The sequence below is a fragment of the Eublepharis macularius genome, chromosome 11, assembly GCF_028583425.1.
Source record: "Eublepharis macularius isolate TG4126 chromosome 11, MPM_Emac_v1.0, whole genome shotgun sequence".
In the NCBI taxonomy this organism is placed as follows: domain Eukaryota; kingdom Metazoa; phylum Chordata; class Lepidosauria; order Squamata; family Eublepharidae; genus Eublepharis; species Eublepharis macularius.
The window spans coordinates 95,932-117,057 of NC_072800.1; the positions used below are offsets into that span (position 1 = coordinate 95,932).

Genomic DNA, 21,126 nt, shown 5'->3' on the forward strand with positions numbered 1-21,126 from the left:
AGTCATCTTGCGATCGCATGAAGCACATTGCTTAAAGAGAGCCTTTTCAGACATCTTTTCTTCTTTAATAATTTTAAAACTTTTCTCTCCAGAGATAACGTTGAGCTGGGAACCTCTGTACACAACAGTGGCAAAAGAAGAACTGAAGGTGAATGGGGGTGCTCTGCCCCTTAGGGTTCCATTTCGGCGGGAAGACAGCTGTGCATGTGCTCTGAGTGGCGAGGGCACCATGTGGGACTGCACTGGAAGACCAACAATGAAATAACTTTTTTGATTCTTTCAATTTATAGATCCTCCAGTGTGTTCTGTAGCAAGTTCTATCAGTTTCTGTGCATTTTACACCAGTCTTTCTAGATGTCTTCCAGCCCTCTTAAGGTTGGCCAGCTCTGTGGTAAACCATGGTGCTGGCTTCCGTCCCAAGGGCTGGAGGGGTTGACAAGGGGCAATGGTGCTGATAGCTTCGAGGAGCTTTGCATTCCATGCTCCTACAGCAACTTCTGTGGAGCGTGTGTCTGGAAATCTAAAATCCCCCAAGGCATCTTGGAATCTGGAAGGGTCTATGACTCTTTGTGGATGAATCATTTTAATTGGACCCCCTATTTTGTGGGGTGTTGGGACCATATTCACTTTTGTCTTCAGCAGATGGTGATGGCCAAAACAATGAGAAGTTTTCCAGTTTCACTTTCCCATTTTGGCTTTTCCTTTACTAAACAATGCTTTTAATCGCATTGTTTCCCCCTAAGTGTCCAAAACTACATTAAAAAATCTTGAAGAAACATTCAGTATTTAGACTTTTTACTTCCCAAGTCTAGAAATTTTCCAAGTTGGAAAAAGAAAGATTTATTCAAATGTCCTTTATATCTCCTGAAAAAAGTCTCTCTCCACAAAGGATGTTATCTCATTGTCTTGGAGAAAATCTCTCTAAATTTTAAATTAAATTAGTATCTCCTAACATCAAGAAAAGAAGAGTGGAAAGCTTAGAGTCCATTATCGGCTCCAACACAGCTATGAGTAAAGATAACTTTCCCTAATTCCAACTGCTAAGGCAGGGACCAATGCCAAAACCTCCATCTCAGCAAGAGCCCCCTCCCCTCCAAAGCAATCTTAGGAATGCAGATGGGATACATTCATGATCTGTCTTTTTCTGCCAAGCAGGCAGTTGAGTGGAAAAAACTTCTGATGCTATCGGTAACTGACCTTGGACTGGACTTGACCTGGATTTTGGATTCTGGACACATCCCTGGTGTTTTCCCTTGTGCTCTGTCTATGGATTGGACTTGGCTTTTGAATCTTGAACTCCCGTTTGGCTTTGTGTTGGTGCTTGGACTTTGACCACTTTGCTTCAGCTGGCCCAGCCTATAACACTAAATGTCTAGGAAGATTGGTCTCTATCTAGCACAGATGAGTCAAGAGGATGCAAGTCAGGGGATTCAGGTTACAAAGCCCATCCCTGGAAGTTTGTTCTCTGTACATATGCACACACACAGAAGCGCAGTTCTTTAGATCTTGGCCCATTAACAAAGGGCTAAAGCAAAGTTAAGTTATTATGCAGTTTTTGGATAGGACAACATTTAAATATACAAAGTTTTTATTAAATCATTTAAGACTTGAAAGAAGTCATAGTAATTAAATGCACTTAACAATTATTCTAAGTGCATACTGTACACCACCAACCCAAAAGGATTGATTTTATGCTTGTATAAATAAATCAAAATATTTACACTGATACATGTCATTAAGCAATCAACGTATCTTATTAAATATATGCATGGACTGAATTTACTAGAAGCCTACAGGATTACATGCTGAATTAGGCATATGTTTCAGGAATTACACGTTTTTGAACAAATGGGAATTGAAATCCTATCCACTCTATTTTTATTGTCAAATCTGGCAATCTTTATGCAACATTTATCAGCAAACTCAACTGTATAGAAGCAAGCCACAATTTGCTTTTGAGCTGTCTACTAATAAAATTATCATTTGCAAAGTATCCCCTTGCCCTTGTAAAAAGAGGTTTTAAAAAATATTTTAGCTTGCTTTAAGATGACTTGAGTTTACAGTAACCAGGACTTGTACCAAGCTCAGATTGATTTGTTCTAAAATTTTTTTGACATAACGAATAAATTTCAATTTCTCAGAAAATATTTACATGATCCAAACACAAGAGAGTATATTAAAAATCAGGTACATCAACTTAACAGTTAATAATGGAATGTATAAATTATTTGCTTCCAGAAAACTGAAAACAGTAAATGTAGGTTAGCTTCAGCCAATGATGATTTAGTATATAACTCAAAGAGTATTTCAGAAATGTTTTCCAATTTTGAATACTTCTGCTCAACAACCTATTCAATGTCTTTATAATTGTGCCAATTACTTGCTTGGCTATCTTGAATGCTTCGTTCCAGAAGAACTCATTGTCCGGGATCTTTGTCTGAGTACTGGTTTTGTTGGAAATTCCAAGTCTTCAAATAAAGCATTGTCTATAACATCTTCTGCTTCTGGTCTTTCTGTGGGACTTGCGGAGAGCATGTGCTTCACCATAGCATGCTAAATGGAAAATAATGTATCATCATCATCATCATCATCATCATCACTATTGATTAATTGATTGGATTTATAGTCCGCCCTCCCCGTGAATGGGTTCAGGGTGGATTACAACATACAGATAAAAATACATCGATAAAACAGTAACAATGGATAATCATAAAAACCAGGGTCAGCGGCATAAAACCAAGATCTTGTATATGATGTTCAGGCACTGAAAACAAAGTTCTCTCAAGTATATTTTATAACAAATACATTAAATAATCCAAACCGGAAAAAAGGTAATATTCCGCGATGGATTATCTCAATTTCAATCCAGATTCAGGTCTGAGCTTGGGACAGAAACAACTGTAGTCACCCTGATGATCTTTGCTCGCAGACCAATGGTGCAGTGCAGTGTGTCCCTGCTGACATTCCTCCTGGACCTCTCTGTGGCATTCCATACCATGGTACCCCCTTCTGGAAGGGTGGGTGGGTTATGCTTTGGTGATTCTGCTCTGAGTGATTCCAGAATATAATGCTTGGGAATGTTACTCGGCCCTGTAGCATTTATAATGTAAAGTTCCTACACTGCTCTTTTTTGGTGCTGGGCCAAAATGTTCCTGATCACACAGGCTTTTAATTAAGGGGTTGATCTTTTAACAACATTTAATGTGTTTTAGACTGAAAAATATTTTAAATAGCTCAGTAGGCTATGTTCTTATACTCTTGCTGGGTTTTTAAAACAGAACACACAAATTTTGTAGTAAACCAAAAGAAGTGTTATTTGGACAGAAAATCTCATACAAGCCCAATAAAATTAAAAGCATATTGGAAATTGAGTTAAACTTTGTAACACCAAACAGATATAACCTATGGTCCATTCTGAAGTTTATAGGACAATGGATATAAAATGAGAGGGCTCATTTGATATTAAGTTATGAAGCACTTTTTTCATTATTTTCTAGTGGGGGACATGGTGACCTCCTGGGAAAAAAAAGTTTGTCTCTCAGTGTGGTCAGAATTTTAGAGTTTGGATCGATCTGAACCCAAACCCAGAACTGAGAGCCAGTCCTGGCCCAAGAAGCAACTTCCACAAGCTCTCACTTTGGTTCATGTATGTCTATTCTCTGAGAGAGCTGGCAGAAGTCTGCAGCAGCCCCCTTTTGACACAAACCAGGCAGGGGCCATAGAAGAACATTAAATTGAGGAAAGGTATTCAGCTTTGACAAATAAGACTGACAGAAAGAGGCCCAAGCCATGATATGAGGGTTAAAGTTCCCCTTTAACCTACTTGGCCAGTCATAGCAGGACATTTTTCAGGCTTCGTAAGGTATTCTGAATCATGCTGACTCTTCAATAAGAGCATCTATACAGTGAAAGTCACGTGGGCAGAGACTGGCTCAAAACAAGAGCTATTCTAGGCACAAGGACAAGCAACACCTGAACACCCGAGAGAGAGCAAAAGTACTGTTGGGCCATATATGGCAGCAGGGTCTTGGCACCACCCACGTCAGAGTGCTACTAACCAATCAGCCATCAACCAATCAGAAAGCTGAGGACTACTCTATAAAAAGTCTGACCAAGGAGCTAGTCCTCGCCACTCCTTGGGAAGACACAAGTCTTTTTGTGTCTGCCAACTGGTGGTCATCAAACTTCCTCTTGGGAACCCATAAGAGACCCACTTTGGTCCAAGGGTTCTCCAAGAGGTAAGTCAGAAAGGCTTTCTGTGGGGTTTTAGTCACTTTGCTATAAGGTTTAATGTACTATTTGCTTCTAAGTTAAGGATTTATAAGTTAATACATAAGTATAGGTTAAGGATTAAGCAGTTAGGATTTTAAGGGGATTTTTACTATAGAATTGATAATTTGCTTAAAGGTTTATATTGTAAAAGTTAAGTACTCTGTTAGTTCTCTCTATATAGGATAAGGTCCATAAGTTAAGATATTGTTAACTGCATGCTTGCATTTCTGTACCATTATCGGTCTGGCTCTGTTTCTGTAACATTCAAGGTAGACCAGAGTAGACTGGTCTCGAGACTAAATGTACCATTTGTCAGTCAAAATAAACCTTGATGCTATTTAAAATCTTCCCTGTACAGAGGCGACTATTTACGTCACTGAGGACAGACCAGCAAGGGGTTAAAAGACGAAATTGAGTTAGGGGTTAGTCCATTCACACCTCATAAGCCTTGGTAAGTGGCTCATCAGAACAAACGGATGTGGGGGGCGCTGCTGGGGGGGGGGAGGAGAGAGAGAAGGAGAGGCTCATTCCTCCCCCCCCATTCTCACAACACTCAGAACACAATTCACCTGAACTTCTATTGGATATCACAGCAAATTAAATAGATGTTGTGAATGAGAGATGTTGTACATCACAAGCGAGTAGAAAGGCTTAGCTTGTGACAAAAATAGAGATGAACCGCAAAAGCAACAATGGCTTTCCTCAAAACGTAAAAGCTTTTTTAACTAGCACCCAATTAACCAAACAATTGGTTAACTGGCATGCTACTGAGTCACTCTGACTAGCATAAAGTTGAGTTACTCACCTACATGCAGAGTAAAAGCTTTGTTAACTGGCATATTTGGAACTACTGTAAATTTCTCTCAACAGTTTCTCCTCAGAGTTTACTTGGTGCAGAATGCTGTAGCTTGGTCATTACAAGCAGTGGTGGAGTATGGATGTTACTCCCATTCTGCAATCACTCCACTGGCTGCCCATCAATTATCAGGTTCAATTCACATTCGTATCTGCAGCACTGCCTCTTCCCCTATGCTTTGCCACAATAGCTTTGCTTATCTGAGCACTGCCTCTTCCCCTATGCTTTGCCACAATAGCTTTACTTATCTGAGCTTCTGCAAATGCCACTATGCAACTGGGAAACATTAACAACTGTCTGTACATATGCGTTCTCTCTTGTGAACCTCTGCGGTGGATGGCCAAAGGCCCTACCCATTTCTGCAAAACACTAGTTTCCCTTGAGTTCTGTTGGTGTGTGAGCAGAGCAGCTGTCAGCCAATCAGAATCCTTGGAAATGCTGGAGGAGCAGGATGGGAGGTGGGAGGGCGTGAAAAAGCTGTCCCCATCGGCTCAGATTAGACAGGGGCTGAACCTCCAGAGAAAGGGCGACTGGAGGGATCGTGCCTCAGAGTCTGCCTCATGGATAAGCAGGTCAAGAGAGTGAATACTTGCCGTCTTTTAGGATTAAAACAGGCCAGCTTGAGGAAGAGACCGTAACTGTCGTGAACATCCGTTTCTGAGAGAAACTACTGAGAGTTGCGGAGGAACTCACATTTACACTTTGAGAATACGGAGGTCGAAGAAAGGCCAATATTTACAAGAATACAAATTTGCTGCCAAACTGGTTTTTAGGTTCCTAGAATATTAACTAACTTTATAACTGAATGAGCCCACCAGGTCCATGTTACACCTCTAAATAGTTTCTAATGTCTTTTCTTATTCATTTACCCCAGGGAGTAAATAAAAGAAACTCCACTTTGGTAAACCTTTTAAATTACTTTGTTGCCCTTCTAAGCTGATGGGGCATGCATGCATGTGTCATCAAGTTGCAAACAATTTATGGCAAGACCAGCAAGGGGCTTTCAAGGCAAACGAGAAGCAGAGGCGCTTTGCCAGGCTTTTGCCTTCCTCGGCTGAGTCTTCCTCGGTGGTCTCCCATCCAAGTACTGACCCTGCTTAGCTTCCTAGATCGGGCTACAGAATGCTGACTTCCCTCCCACGCTGATGGTGAGGAGGCAAAAAAAAAATCCCTCCAAAACCTTCAGTGCCACCAGCCTTTGGATCTCCCTTGGACGTTCCCGTTCCCTAAGAACTTAAATAAAAATTACCTCTTGAAAGCATTCGCTTAGTTCTGCCCAAGGTATACTTTCAGTTTGTACACAACACCTGAACAAATAGATAAGACTCAAAGTGCATTCTATCCATTCAAACTTTTTCAAAAAAATGAAGGTTATTTTCATCATGACTGTTTTCTAATGATGCTAACAACTGCTAGTCAAATCCCAGATTCAGCTGGAGAAGTTTTCCCCATCACTAAGGAAAAGATACTTGAGGAACTGCCTCCTCCTGTCAATATATCTAATAATCAACACAATCCCTGGGGACTGGGGCCACGGAGACAGAAAACAAACAGTTTTGCTAAACATGGGGGGATCCTCTAGATGTGCAGAAAAATCTGAAAATTTCCAAGAATACTGAGGGGGGTAACTGGAACCTCTGCCACCCCCCCCCCACCGCTGCTGCTTAAGCAAGAAGTGCAGCAAGCAGGTGGTCAGGCAAGGGAGGAGGAAGAGCAGGAGCCACCCCTGCCACCCACCAGGAGCCACGAAGATGGCAGCAATGCAGGTAAGCGGTGCTCGGAAACAGTGGGAACAGGCAAGTGGGCGATTTGGTGAGATGGGATAGCCACTTGGGGGCCGAGCGTCACCCTGGCGTCAGGTAGCTTCCCCAGGCCTGCTTAGCTAGGGATCCTGACAGTATTTTTACATCTTTTGGGCATGGGCAGGGATCACCGGGTGTGTGTGTGTGTGTGGGGGGGAGGTATTTGAGAAATTCCTGCATTGTGCAGGGGGTTGGACTAGAAAACCCCAGAGATCCCTTCCAACCCTAGGATTCTATGATTTCCATCTCCCGTCAGTCTCATGGGTTCCCTCTTGTGATTGCTAGTTAAGATCCCCTGATTGCTAGTTAAGATTAGGAGTTCATGGGCATTCTAAAATACAAAAGGAGGGAACTAGTGACAGGGCCTTCCCTGCAGCCGTGTTTCGGTTGCAAAATGTTCCACACAGAGATTTGCAGGAAACTCAGGCATCAACAAAAGCATTTTCATTTGCCCTGGACATTTGTTGGGAGCTGTAGAGAGAGGCTGAGATTTTTCTATTGATGGAGCTGAGTTAACATATGTCTAACTCACAGGTGAATTTGCTTTCTATATTTTATCCCATGTTTTATTAACATTATTGTGCATTGTTGCAAAATATTTCAATGTTTTTACTGACTTAAAGTATTTTTTATGGAGCAGAAGCAGCCAAATAAACAATGAAACAAATAAAACCAAGAGCCTAGAATGAAAAATATGAAGGTATATTACCTCTTGTGCATATTTCAGAATGAACAGTGGTGGAAATGTCAAACTTCTTACTTCACTCAGTGTCTGCAACAACATTATTAAAAAGGTCTCAGTACTGACATCTGAAATTGTGCCTTCCATTAGTTACCATACACACATACAAATGAGCCCTCACATTTTACTTCTACAGACACCTAGGCAAAACTCATCCTCCCACAAAGCTCCAATTATAAATACATCCTTATTATACAAATTATTCCACATTCTAGTCTTTCCCTGTCAGCATCACTATTATGAACACGTTCATAGATTCAGCGCAACTACATATGGAAATGTCCTTGACACTGTACGGAAATGTCCATGATACTGTATGGAAATGTCCTTGATATTGATTGTACTAATCTCACACTATGTAATCCGCCTTGAGTCTCAATGAGAAAGGCAGACTATAAATGACAAATACATAATAACAGGCCTGTTCATTTTATAGTTTACAGTAGAGCTCAAAATTCTATTTGATTAGCTCTACTCATCAAATGACAAAGGGTGTCCACATTCCAGATGGGAGGCAGAGAAACAGAAATCAATATACAGATGTCTCCCTTTCACCATCCGCGAGTGTCTCCTGTAAACCCAAATGGGGTATCAGTAAGATTGGTGTACATTGACCGTCAGAATCTGAACAATAGGTCTCAACCTATTTCTGGCGTTTAAATGTTACTGCAATGCTTTTTAAAACATCTTTGATAATATGGAGAAGCTCTGGATATCACTTCACTCAATTGCTTAAGTTTGCAGTTATATCAAAATATGCCAAAGAAATTGAACATTAACTGATATCCCTAAGGTAATATTTTGATATAATGCTTCATTGAGTTTTAGCCAGCTGCAGAAAATTTCAGAGATGTATTTGCTGGAAACTGTTTAACACTTCTGGTAAAATCCAATCTTTACAATACGCTTTGTTTTTAACCAGTTCTACTCACTTCTAATACAAAGATTCACCCCGTGTATTTAAAAATTGTTTAAAACACCAGCATTCTCGGAAAGTACATTCTTCAGTACCTTTCTTGGCCACAGAGATATCTACTCATGTGTAAAAAAGCATTTATATTGTAATATGAGAACCATCACACAAAAAACTATTTTTGATTCCAATATAAAAAAAGAAAGGTTCCCAAGTGGGGTTAAACAAGTATTTCTACCACCACTCCCAGTATTTAAAATGAACCAGAAAACCTTGAGAACCTGTTCCAATTTGTGCCCAATTTCAACAAAACTGAGAAGTAGGGGTGTGCATCAAGTTTCGTTTCCCGGTTTCCATTACTAGTTTGTTCTGGGTGGGCTGGGGTCAGCTCAGAATTGATTTTTTTTTAAAATGAGTTTTGGTCCATTGTACACATATCGGCTGCCTATGTGCAAAACACATGCTGTTCTTTCCACTGAGTGGGGGGAAACAAGGCTTGGGGGCAGCTGTTTTCACACTTGACCAAAAACAACATCAACCATTAGTCCCTCTCCTAGTCTAAACCACTGATCCACTGAATTCTTCCTCAAGAACAATAATACACACAAACAACGGACCCATAAAAAGTGTCTTCGGGTGGGGCAGTGGAAAGGAAGCACTCCCAAGTAGAAGAGTACTCCAACCAGTGCAGTGCAACATTAAAAACAATCCTGCTTCATGTTCACTTTTACTTTTTTATAGTGCCAATACCTTACTAACTTTGCATTCTGCCGCTGCCTCTTACTGTTATGTTTCCTTGTGCTTTGCAGTTTTGTTTCCACAATGAGACACAAATCCAAATCCTTTCTTTTGATGCTTAGCATTCTGCTGTAAAACAGGTCATTCTTGCTGCCAATCTTCTCCATCACCCAAGCGCAGGCAGGCAGGTAGAATGATTGGCTTATAACCTCCCCACCACACACCTAAACAGGCCTATGTTTCCCCTATATTTCCCCTTTTGCTGTGGGGGCAGGCAGGATTGTTTTTGAAAGAGATTAGGTACATGTTTGACATTTGACTCAGAAAAAGAGAGAGCCCTGAAAGACTATGGAAACTATCCTGAACAGGTCTACTCAGATGTACATTCCATGTTATTCAATAGTGCTTACGTGCAGGGAAGTGTCTTTCAAAATGCAGTCTATAGTTGAAAGCTTCTTTCCAAACATTTCCTAATCTGATAGAAGGGAAGGTCCTTGCGAGGACCTTATTGGAAGGGAGGGAGAATGCCATTTCCTGGGTAGCAACAGGGGGGAGGATTTGGTCATGTACACTGGTTTCACTTCCCTTCCCGTCAACAAAGTTAAATCTCTCTCCCCTTGGAATCTGATTGGTGAATACTATTCAGGAAAAAAAGCTGCTGCTCTTTGAGGAAAGCCCAATGCCTGCCTGATGCACACAAACTTTTTGGTGGGAGGAACTCGTTATAATTTAGTTTCCCAGATTTGGTTCAATATTCCAGAAGCTACTTTAATGAGCTGAACCAGTGATTTGTGTGCATTTTCAGCTCGTTTTTTCCATTATGCACACCCCTGCTCAGAAGTATTAGTTTTATGTTTTATATAGTACCACTCTGTTACAAGAGGGAATGCACAGAATAGGCATCCCAACTACATCAAAAAGAAAGTGTCTTCAAGAAACGATGGACTGAAACAGAACCATCAACATTTAAACTAAGATAAAAAAGGCTGACTTCTGGTGGTCTGACTGGTTGGGTGTGTGTTATGTGCCATCAACTCACCTCCGACCGCCAAAACATATCATTAACGGACTTGTTCAGATCTTGAAAACTGGAGGATGTGGCTTCTTTTATTGAATCCAGCCATCTTGTTATTGGTCTTTCCCTTTTTGTACTGCCTTCTACTTTTCCAGAGTTTTGTCTTCTCATGATGTGACCAAAATACAGTAGCCTCAATTTTGTCATTTTAGCTTCTGGGTAAAATTTGGACTTGATTTGCTTCAGAACACACTTATTTGTCTTTTTGGCTGCCACGGTATCCACAAAACTCTCCTCCAGCACCACATTTCAAATGAATCAATTTTCTTCCTGTCAACTTTCATTCTCCAGTTTTCACATCCATACATAATCCTTGAAAAGCTCTCTGGCTGAATATCAAGTTATTGTTCAGTGTATTTTTATCCCATTTTTCTCTCCCAAAGGGAAATAAAGTTCCATATAAAACAAAATAGATCCTCTTTGGCACTTACATTTCAGTTCACAATTCAGTTCAGTTCACAGGCTTTAAGTACTTGCAATAGGAAAGAGACTAACAGTAAAACTCTGCACAGGTCTTTAAAAGCTGTTGCTGATGTCTCACATGCCATGGTAACCTTAGACTACGCACATCGGTCTGGATTTCCTGTAACATGGGTGACGATAGGCATAATGATGTGACTGATGCATCTCCCCAATAGGTAGCAAGCAAGGTTGTTCAGGATGTGTGATGCTCTTCAATCCTACTCATGAATGTAGTTTCCATGCTGTCAGTGGCCACCTGTACTACTCTGCTATGTAGCCTAGGGAGAAATGCATACATTGTCTTGTATACTGCCTAAAGCTCCAAATGGTTGATGTGTAGCCACCATTCTCAACTTGACCATGATTGGCTGATTGAATACGTGTCACAGTGGGCACCTCAACTTCAGAGGGAGGCATCCACAATGAGAGTAAAGTACAGAATAGCAGACCCAAAAAGAAGAATTGGACTAATTTTCAGTGAACACCAAGAAAGTAGAACCTACATTAGCACTAAGAGTAGTATGTCTTGGGAATGAAGCATTGGACTGAAGTGTTGAATGAATTAGTTCTGTAGGAGGCGTATCTGTAGTCTTGCACAGAAGACCACAAAAATTGTAGCTGCCAGAAGCCCAAGAAGATGCTGAAGATCCTGGCTGGCTTGATTAGGGTTCATAAGAGGAAGAGATGCAGCAGAGATGACAGCTGCCTTGAAGTCTAGAGGGAGCGAGGCTCTTGAAAGCAGTCAAATCTATTAGGGCCCCAATCAAGGTGGGGTGAGGGTACAACTTCTCACCATCAACAAAAAAGCCCAACAAGGCTAAGAAATGCAAAGTCATTCTCATGTGATGAAGAGTCAAACAAGATGGGGTAATAAGGAACCAGTTGTCAATTTAAGTAAAAAGGGCAACCATTTGACTCCAAAGGTAAATGCAAACACAGCCATGCTCTTGGGGCAACAGAAAGACCAATGGGCAACATCTTGTTCTGAAAATGGGCATTTCCTACAGTGAAACACAGAAACTGAAAACGATGAGGTTAGATGGAAGTAGGGAAATAAGCATCTGGTGTCAAGAGGATGGAAGCCAAGGTCATCATCTGGAACATCTTAGTCTCAATTAATGCACTAATGCCCTGAGATAAAGGATGGGGCAGAGACACTTCTCATTCTTTGGTACAGTGAAGTACTAAGAATAGAAACCAAGGCCTCTCTAGGAGCATGGTATGGCTTCCGTTTTCTCTTTCTGTAGGGGACAGTCCATCTCTTGGAGGACTGGAGAGGAAGAGTGGGTAAGTACACTGAATGGAGGAAAGGTGGCTAATTTGACTGTGCATTTGACTCTGATAGCTCAAGATCCAATGGCTGGATCTCCCAGGCTGACCGATGCTTTCCAACACAAAAATGACAGGTGTAAAGAAGCCATGCGCACACTCAAAAATGCCACTTTGACAACGAAGATTTTGACTGGGAAAGTGTCTTGGAGGAGGCATATTTGTGTCCAGAGAATTTCTTGGAAGTAGAACAATTTGATCTGGGTCTTGACTTAGATTGTCTTGAACCATCTGTGTTGGCTCCTAGACTTCGAGGTCTGAGTAGAAGAAAACCAATAGACTTGGTAGTCATCCCAACTATTTGGTGTCATCCTTACTGAAGGCAAAGAAATTCTTCTCCTTCAAATGGAAGATGTTCAATACAAGCTCTGGTTTCAGAGTTGAGTGTCAATGAGCGCAACCAAGCATGGTGCCTACGTATGTGACAATCTGTTTGGAGCCACACTCTGCAATGGACTTAGATGTTTAAGCTGCTACTTGTTTACCTGTATAGCCTCATCCTGAAACAGCTTGGACTTCATCAGGAAGATTGACAGCATGTGCCAAATTTCTTAGCTAAAAAAATGATCTTATCACTACAGGCATCCACCCCAAAAAATTCCAGGTAATTTGGATCTGGGCTTCATTTTTAAAAAAAATCCAGGATTCCTGAAATCCAGGTCAGATTCTCTGATCCAGATTAGAGAATCATGGATATAACCTGCCATTATTCTTTATGGGGAATAATGTCCAGGGGGCTGTGAGTGCCATTTTAAGCTAACCTCACCAAATATGGAGGGAACCTACTTTAGACTGTCCCTTGAAGACCCCCCCTCCATTTCAAGAGGATTGGACTCCAGTTCCAACTCTACAGCCCCCTGAACAAACTTTCCCAGCCACTTTTTAAAAAATTATTATTTTATTTTTATTATGGAAAAGTTAAAAGAGCAAAAGAAGGAAAGTAAAACATAATAAAAACACAACTACAAAGAGCCAACAATGGTATCGATCTACAAAGTAAAAAAAAACAGTAAAAAGCATAAGCAGCATATCATTAATCCATTCCAGTTTTTTGCCTGCAACACTTCCCCCTTTATTATTAATCAGCTTGTGGCCTAATTAATTTTTTCTGTGTCTCATTTCTTGATATCCCAAATCTTTATTCTTAAAAATCCACACCACATATAACAGAGTTGCACTTTCTGTAACTGCTGTTCATTGATGTCTTCTGTGCAGGCATACGTGGGACTGCACATGCGCAGCCCTGCCGATTGGAAACTTTTCCAAACTTAACGAAGGGCAGCAACTTCACTCACCCTCCTACTACCAGGAATGCCACCTTCTGTGAAAGCAGGGCATGCTCACAGATGGCTAAAGGTTCAAAGGGAGGGCGCATCAGTTACGCTAGGACCAATTAAAGGGATCATTGGGGCACTACTTCTGTAACCGGGGGAAAATAATTTTGAAGACCCCTCAAGAAAGATGTGGACATGCTATGGGAGAATACGGTTTTCCCATCTACCCTGGGGTGAAAGGCTGTGATAGCCGCGAGGTACGGATTCAAACGGATTCAAAGTTCTCAGAGCGGCTCATTGAACAAATCTTCCCCATTTAAACTCATATGACCTCCTGGTTGTTAGTCTCCATGCATTAAGCACAACCTCAGCTACCCTGTCAGACATGGTTCCTATCCCTTTATGAGCTGTGCCGTCAATTTCAGTCTGAGAGTGCTATAAGGGCATAACGGATGGATCACAATTCCAGAACATGAATGTGTAATTTACCCTTGTGGGCAAGCCATCTCCCATGTGAGCTTAGGGACCCACAATGTGCCCCCCACCCAGATGTGGAAGCATCCGTGGAAATGGAAACATCAGTCCTGCCCCCCCCCCAAAATCTATACCCCTGAGTAGATTCAAATAATCTGTCTGCCAGGACAGTGAACCAATGACCCTCCTGGGGATGGAGTACTTTCTGCCTAAATCCTCCCCCCCTTTTAAAATATTTTCAAAATAAAAGGGGTACAGAAAGAAGAGGGGGAGATACAGGGTCAAAGGAAGAGTAAGATTTTGCACTACAAGAATTATTAAAATACAGAGTACTCAAAACATATCTTATTCAGAGTTAATCAATATTAAAATAAAGAATACATATACTATCCCAGCTACTGTATGTCTTCACCTTTACCTTCCCAAACTAAATACATCATGCAATCTGCCTCGTCATTAATATTTGCCCATTTCCATCTTATCATAGCTTTATATTCAATATTTAACAATATATCAATATATAATCCTCATTCTATTATTGTTGCACTATTTCATCTTAACTCTTTATAGTAATCCTCTCTACTTGTCCATAACTTTACCCATGTGTCCAAATCTACAAACTATTTTAGCAATTAAATATTTAATTATATATTCATACCTTTCTTCCCTTGTTAGGCTATAAGCTCTTATAAGTTATATGCAATAAGTCAGTATGTGATCTTATTCTACTTTATAAAACTGCAACATTTTATTTATTTTATTCTCTATAAGCAAAATAATCCCCCCATTTCTCTTCAAATTCACTTATTTGTCTTCTATTTAAATAACTTGTCAGTTTTGCCATCACTGCATATTCTGCCATCTTGTCTTTCCAAATTTCCTTGGTTGGATATTCATCTTTCCATTTCTTTGCAAATGTCACTCTTGCCGCCGTCAACAAATATCTGAATAATTCATGTAATGTTTTATCCACATTTTTGGTATTATTCCCAGCAGCATCGTCTGGGGTTTTAAGGCAAAATCTAGTTTTAAGGATTTTTGCATCTCAGCATGAATGTCTTTCCAATTTTTTTCACTTTTTTTGCATGTCCACCACATATGATAAAAGAGCCATCCACTTCTTTACATTTCCAACATGACCCTATATATTTCTTGTCCATTTTCTCAATATCCTTTGGTGTGATAAACGATCTGAAAAACATCTTGTACCAGTTTTCCCTTAGTGTTTGACTTGCCATGAACTTTATACCCTTTGTCCAAAGATTCTCCCACTGTTGAAATGTTATTTCTTCTCCAAAATTTTGCATCCATTTTACCATGCAGATTTTAACTTGTTCTGTTTCTGTATCATATTGGAGTAAAAGTTTGTGCTCCTTCTTCTGTGTAATTATTTTCTCAAACTCTGTACGGTCTCTTAATTGTTCTCTGTAAACTTTAAGAGCTTCTTTTAATCTAGAGACAGCCTGATAGTATATTAGCCCTTGTATTTTTATTCCTTCATCTTGGATTTCTTGCCATGATTTTATCTTCCCTTGAGAGTTTATCATATCTCTGTATGTTATTAAGTCAGTGTCTTTTCTCTGCTTTTTATCGTAGAAAGCTTCAATTGGTGATAATATTGGTGATATCAATGGACTCATTCTCTTTCTTTCTGTCTAAATCCTGATTCTCAAAGTCGTGGATGGAGAGGAACCACAACTGCAGTGCCCTCATATGAAGCCTTGCCAAAGTGGTGATAAATGTAGTTGCTGCCACCAGCCCCAACAAGGTCTGAATGGTTAGGGCAGACTGAAATTGACAGCGTTGAAAATGCGTCACCATGTTGCGTAGCCGCCTAGCCCTCTCTAGCAATAAAAAGCCCTTGTTCATAGTACCATCCAGCATCACCCCAATAAACTGGACTCTTCTAGAGGGGATTGGGGAGGATTTCTTGAAATTAATCATCAAACCTAATCTGTTGCAGGTGTCAACCACCAGCCTAATGCAGTCACACAGAGAATCCGTGGAGGAGGCAGTGAGCAACCCATCATCTAGGTAAGGGTACAGAAAACAACCCTGTTTCCTGAAGTAAGTGACAACCACTGCCATACATTTAGGAAAGACCCTAGGGGTCATGGAGAGGCCAAAGGGTAATACCTGGTACTGATAAGCACTGCCCCCACAAAGAAAATGTATGAATTGCCTGTGAGGCGTGTGTGGCAATATGGAAGTATGCATCTTTCAAATTTAAGACAGCAAACCAAGCATCCAGCGGAAGCAGTTGCATCACCATCTGTAATGACACCATCCTAAACTTCTTTTGTTGTATGTACTTGTTAAGCCGTCTGATGTCCAAAATGAGCCTCAGACCCCCATCCTTCTTTTCAACCAAGAACATCTTGGAATAGAAGCCTAATAATGACTCCCCTTGAGGGATCTGTTGTATTGCCCCCTTGTCCAGGAGTTCTCCTATTTCTGAATCCAAACCCTTGGAAGAGGGGTGCAATGCAACGTTAGGGAAAGTCTCAGGCAGGTAACATTTAAACTCAAGTTTATAGCCAACTGAACTATTTGTAACACCCAACTGTCAGAGGTTATCTCCTCCCAGTCTAAATTTTTTTTTATAGAATGAAGCCAATGAAATGATCCGCCCGCTAACCACAGCTTTCATGGCGTCTCAGACTGTTGCCTGTGAAATCACACCTGCTATGTTGTCTTTGAAGTAGTCTTCAAGCATTTTCTCTATTTCTTTATGAATTGTTGGGTGTAATAAAAGAGATTTATTCAACAGTCAATGGGTTTCATATTTTGTTTTTTCAGTCAGACTCAGTTGGCTTTCTACCGAAGCATGGCCTGATCAGATCTTGCTGCCTATACTGGAAGAAATTAAATTCTGATAAATCGTACATAAAGCCAATATATAATCAATTCTTGTATGTACTTGGTGACAAGGAGAAAAATATGTAAAATCTTTTTCCAGCCCATGTTGTGAGCGCCAAACATCTTTGAGGGCAAATTTGTCAAATAAGAGTTGAAGGTTTGGTTGATGTGATTTTTCCCCGATGACTTCTATTGTTCTGGGACCGATCTAGATTTAAATATGCTATACAATTAAAGTCCCCCCTATCAAAATTGCACCATCTGCAAACATGCACAAATTAGAAATAGTATCTTAAAGAAAATGAAGTTGCTTATCATTTTGGCGCATATATAGAAGCTAGGATTACACTTGTTTCTTCTAGGATCCCTTTGATAAATATAAATCAATCTCTGGGATCAATCCTGGAGTCCACTCACTGAAATTTGACATTTTTTGAAAATAAAATTGCACCCTCCCCCTTGCATTTGATGAGACAGGGGCTTGAAATTGCATGCTGAACAGATTAGATTTCAGTATCTTTCTATAGTGAGTTTCCTGTAGAAACTGAATATCCACATTTTTTGTCACTAGTGCTGTAGTAACACATTTAAGCTTTATTGGGTTGTTTAAATCTCTGCAGTTCAAAGTAATCTTAATTTTATCTGTCACAGTGTACCAAATTATGTAGGATGTTTAATGATAATAACGAAGCCAAACTAGGATTATAACCGATTGTAATGTCTGAGTTGCATCAACATTATTCATTAAGAATCCCTTCAGTTACTGAAAACAATACTTTTGTTCCAAGAGCAATCATTAATAGTGCAAACAACTTCCCAACTCCCCCCCACAAACAAACGTAAATGAACTTGCATACTGCCCTCCTCCTTTAAATCAAGGGTCAACTTTTCCAGACGCACACAGCTATACAGGCTATGCAAAAACAAATGGGTGTGGAAAGAAAATTTTCCTCCCACTGACTGGAGGTCCCTAAACCAACTGGGAACTTTAATGAAAATCAAGTATCACCCCCCTCCTACCTCCCCCCTGAATGATAGATTGATATGAAGAGATAAAGTAGCAGATGGGAAAAAATTAAGATTCAGTGATAGTAGGAAGAGATAGATAAGAGCAAGAATGTGTATAGCTTGTAGTTTCCATGAGCTTTTTAGAAGAATCCAAGACAGGTAGAGTTGACTAGCAAAGAGTATCTTTTTCAGGATGGTAGTCTCTTTGAGATCTTAATCCATCTTGCTTGAGTGGAAAGATTCTGTGCAGTATTATTCTCTGATGATTTGATGTCCAGGTCTCGAGTAGGCAAATTTAATTCTTTCAGCATTTTCATCCCAGTGTCCAAGTCGACTGCATGGAGTGCTCTGACGTTGTGAATTACTTGGAGCTTAGGTGAAGCCACCCATTTGTATCTGATGTTTGCTTTATTTAATGCAATTATAACAGGTTTAAGGTCCTTTCTTTGCAAAAGAGTTTCACTTGATAGGTCTTGGAAGACTTGTATTTTCTTTCTGTGAAAAGAGCCTTTTTTCCTCGCCTCTTGGATGATTTTGTCTCTAGTACAGGAATCCGAAAACCTGGCAACTATGTCTCTGCTAGTGTTCATTCTTAAGTTACAAGGGAAACCCAGTCTATATGCAGAGAGTATGGTTGGTGCCACCCCCTCTTCTAACTGCAGCTCATGTGCTAGCCATCCAGACAAAAACGCTACTAAATCTGATGTTCCTTCCTTAGAGTCTGCAAATCTGCGGAATTTCAAATTGTTGTATTTCATTTTATTTTCTAAGTCCAGAATTTTATTTTTCAGCCAGTTTCCATTTGATTGCATTATGCATGCGTCTTTTTGCAGAGACAAGCTGAGATCTAAAGCTGAATAAGCGGTTTGAGTAACTTGCTGGAGTGTTTCATTAATGCAAGCTGGTCATTCATGGGTTTAAGAATCTTTTCCAACCGACTAACAATTTTTTCTTCAAGTTGCTCTAATTTAAGATTAATATTAGCTTCTAATACCTGTATTTCTTCATTGTTCTGATCATCAGCATTTGCGAAAGCCATTCTAGATGTAGATCGTGGCTCCGCCTCGGCCCCATTCCTGGGCTCAGCTGCCGAAAAGGTTTTTATGGATTCTTGTTGGTTCCGAGGCTTTCTGTTTGTTGCCTCCCGTCTTGCCCATGATTTTAATTTAATTTTTGTATTTTCTAGCTAGTTAAGTCAATTGGGGGGGGGTCAGAGCCGGGAGCCTGATCTTCACACGTCCAGATGAACGCTCATGACGCTCTGCCCCCAGGAAGGAAGTTCTGAAGAATGAACAGAAACCAAGGTTTTTACCATACCTTGAGAAGCTGACAGAGCATGCTCCCGGAACAAAGAATTCTCATCTCACAGCAGATGCTGATTTTCTACATTCCCTACCCCTAAGCAATTCTCCCTTACTATAATCAAGCGGATTACATCTTGTACTGTACCTCTGCATCTTGGCTCCCTTCTTTGCAGCATCCTTCCCACCTTCTGACTAAGATATAATACAATCACCACTTAGTTGCCTGAAATTTCCCGTCTAGGAAGAAGAAATGTTGCAAATATTGTCACAATCACAGCAGCCCTAGAGAAAATGCCCCCTCCTCTCCTGCATCAGAGGCAGTGTTTTGTCGCCAGAACAAGTGACCTGCACCTGAACCCCTCAGATTTGGGCTTGGCTCTTCCCCAGCACCTCTAGAAAGAAATGGGTCAGCTGATCTCATTGCCAAGTCTCTAGCCCATCTTCAGTGGCAGCAGCTGCTCCCTCCCTGCCACAGCAACTGAAACGCTGGTATAAATCCAAAAGTTCATTACGCTATGCTAAATATATTTAATATAGTACATCAGACATGAAAAAGCAAAGATTCTAGTAAAAGCATACCTACCCTCACTCTCTCCATTTGGGTGCTGAATGGGTAAAGGAGTTCAAACAAGATCAGGCCCAAAGAAAAAATATCCACTTTGTGAGAATAAGTGTTTCCGTAGACCTGGAAAATTAAACATGGGTGCAATGATCAAATGCATTTTCAGCAACCACGTCAAACAAAAAATAGTTTTATTAAATTGGTTTTAACGAATTACATGCAAGTTTATAGTAAGTGACATGGGACCTACTCAGATACATAGAAAGAAATGAAATTTGATGCATGCCTGAATTGCTAGAAAAGTCTAAAAATGATTTTTTGTGACTTTCTTGGAACACTGTATGCTCTGCACTCTGGCAAAGAACAACCAGCTGTGTGTGAGATTAAACAGAAGTGTGGGAAACACTCTTCACTGGGTCCACTGGAGACGCTCCCCCCTCACACTCTTCAGGCTCAGAACGAGGGAGGCAATATTTACATGAGCAGGACGTATTAATATGGATAATCTCACCTCATGAATTTCTGCTTCTCTCATAAACAAGAGATTTACCAGTCAGTTAGGCCGTACATTGGGCAACGAGATTTTGATTTTTTAAAAAATAAAGCACAGCAGCAAACCACTTGTTCCCTGGGATTTTGTTGTTTTTAATCTATATATTCTTGTAGGAGTTTATTTAATTTATCTGCATCTGATTCACCTCCAGTATAGAGCATAGCACAACACTTAGCAAATTTGTTAGTTATTTTGGATTACTTAGGAAGAGAACAATTTTTACAGCCCACCCCTAAACCTGAGCCAGGAGTGCTTAGGATGCCTGCCAAGCCCTCTGAGGCCTAACTGAACGTATCTCCGAGTTCTGCTTGTCAATCCACCCCACCCCCCTCCACAGGGAAGAGGCACCACTCAAGCGGAATAGCTGCCCTGGCACAGAAGCAGGAGGGCACCTGGGGCCTGCTGTGGGAGAAGGGGGACTCAGTCAGCAACTCCAGTCTCTCCAGCTTCAGGCCCACCCTCAACAGAGATGCTGTTAAGACAGCAAAAAACACGGGGTTGCCCTTTGGCACCCATGCAAAAGAGAAGTCCAAGTACACCATGAAGCGCTTAGCACTAATGCTCAAGGATGGGAGAAAGTAAAAATTGCTGCCATCTTCCTCACTTTTCCAGCTCAGAACTCTGACAGGCACTTCATATCTGGGCATCCCCTGCAATTACAGCCCCCGCACCCCCAGAGCAGGAGGCAAGGGCAACGTACCCCACACATCTACAGTGCCTCCCCCTTGCCCCCTTAAACCCATTCTAGATTTGGTCCCAGCAGGCTGACTCTGGCAGCTCATGCAAACAGCAAATGTGGACAGTACTGATGGGGCAGGGGAGGGGGCCAGAAGGGATGCTGGTGCCCGCCCCCCCATGCTGTGACCGAGCCCCACTAGCGCAGCTGCCCCTGATAGTTGCCAT

At 40.9% G+C, this 21,126-nt stretch overlaps 1 protein-coding gene across 2 annotated transcripts in view; it reads right to left on the reverse strand.

Moving 5' to 3' along the window:
* Positions 1-1,570: 1,570 nt before the first annotated feature.
* EIF2AK3 (eukaryotic translation initiation factor 2 alpha kinase 3) overlaps positions 1,571-21,126 on the reverse strand; it is a 166,942-nt gene continuing 147,386 nt past the window's right edge. For both annotated transcript variants that reach the window (XM_054991013.1, XM_054991012.1), the window contains 3 exons: positions 19,692-19,793; positions 7,640-7,702; positions 1,571-2,553 (listed from right to left, as the gene is read on the reverse strand). In XM_054991013.1, the coding sequence (XP_054846988.1) occupies positions 2,389-2,553; positions 7,640-7,702; positions 19,692-19,793 (330 nt within the window). In that variant the 3' untranslated portion in view covers positions 1,571-2,388. The remainder of the gene's footprint in view (positions 2,554-7,639; positions 7,703-19,691; positions 19,794-21,126) is intronic.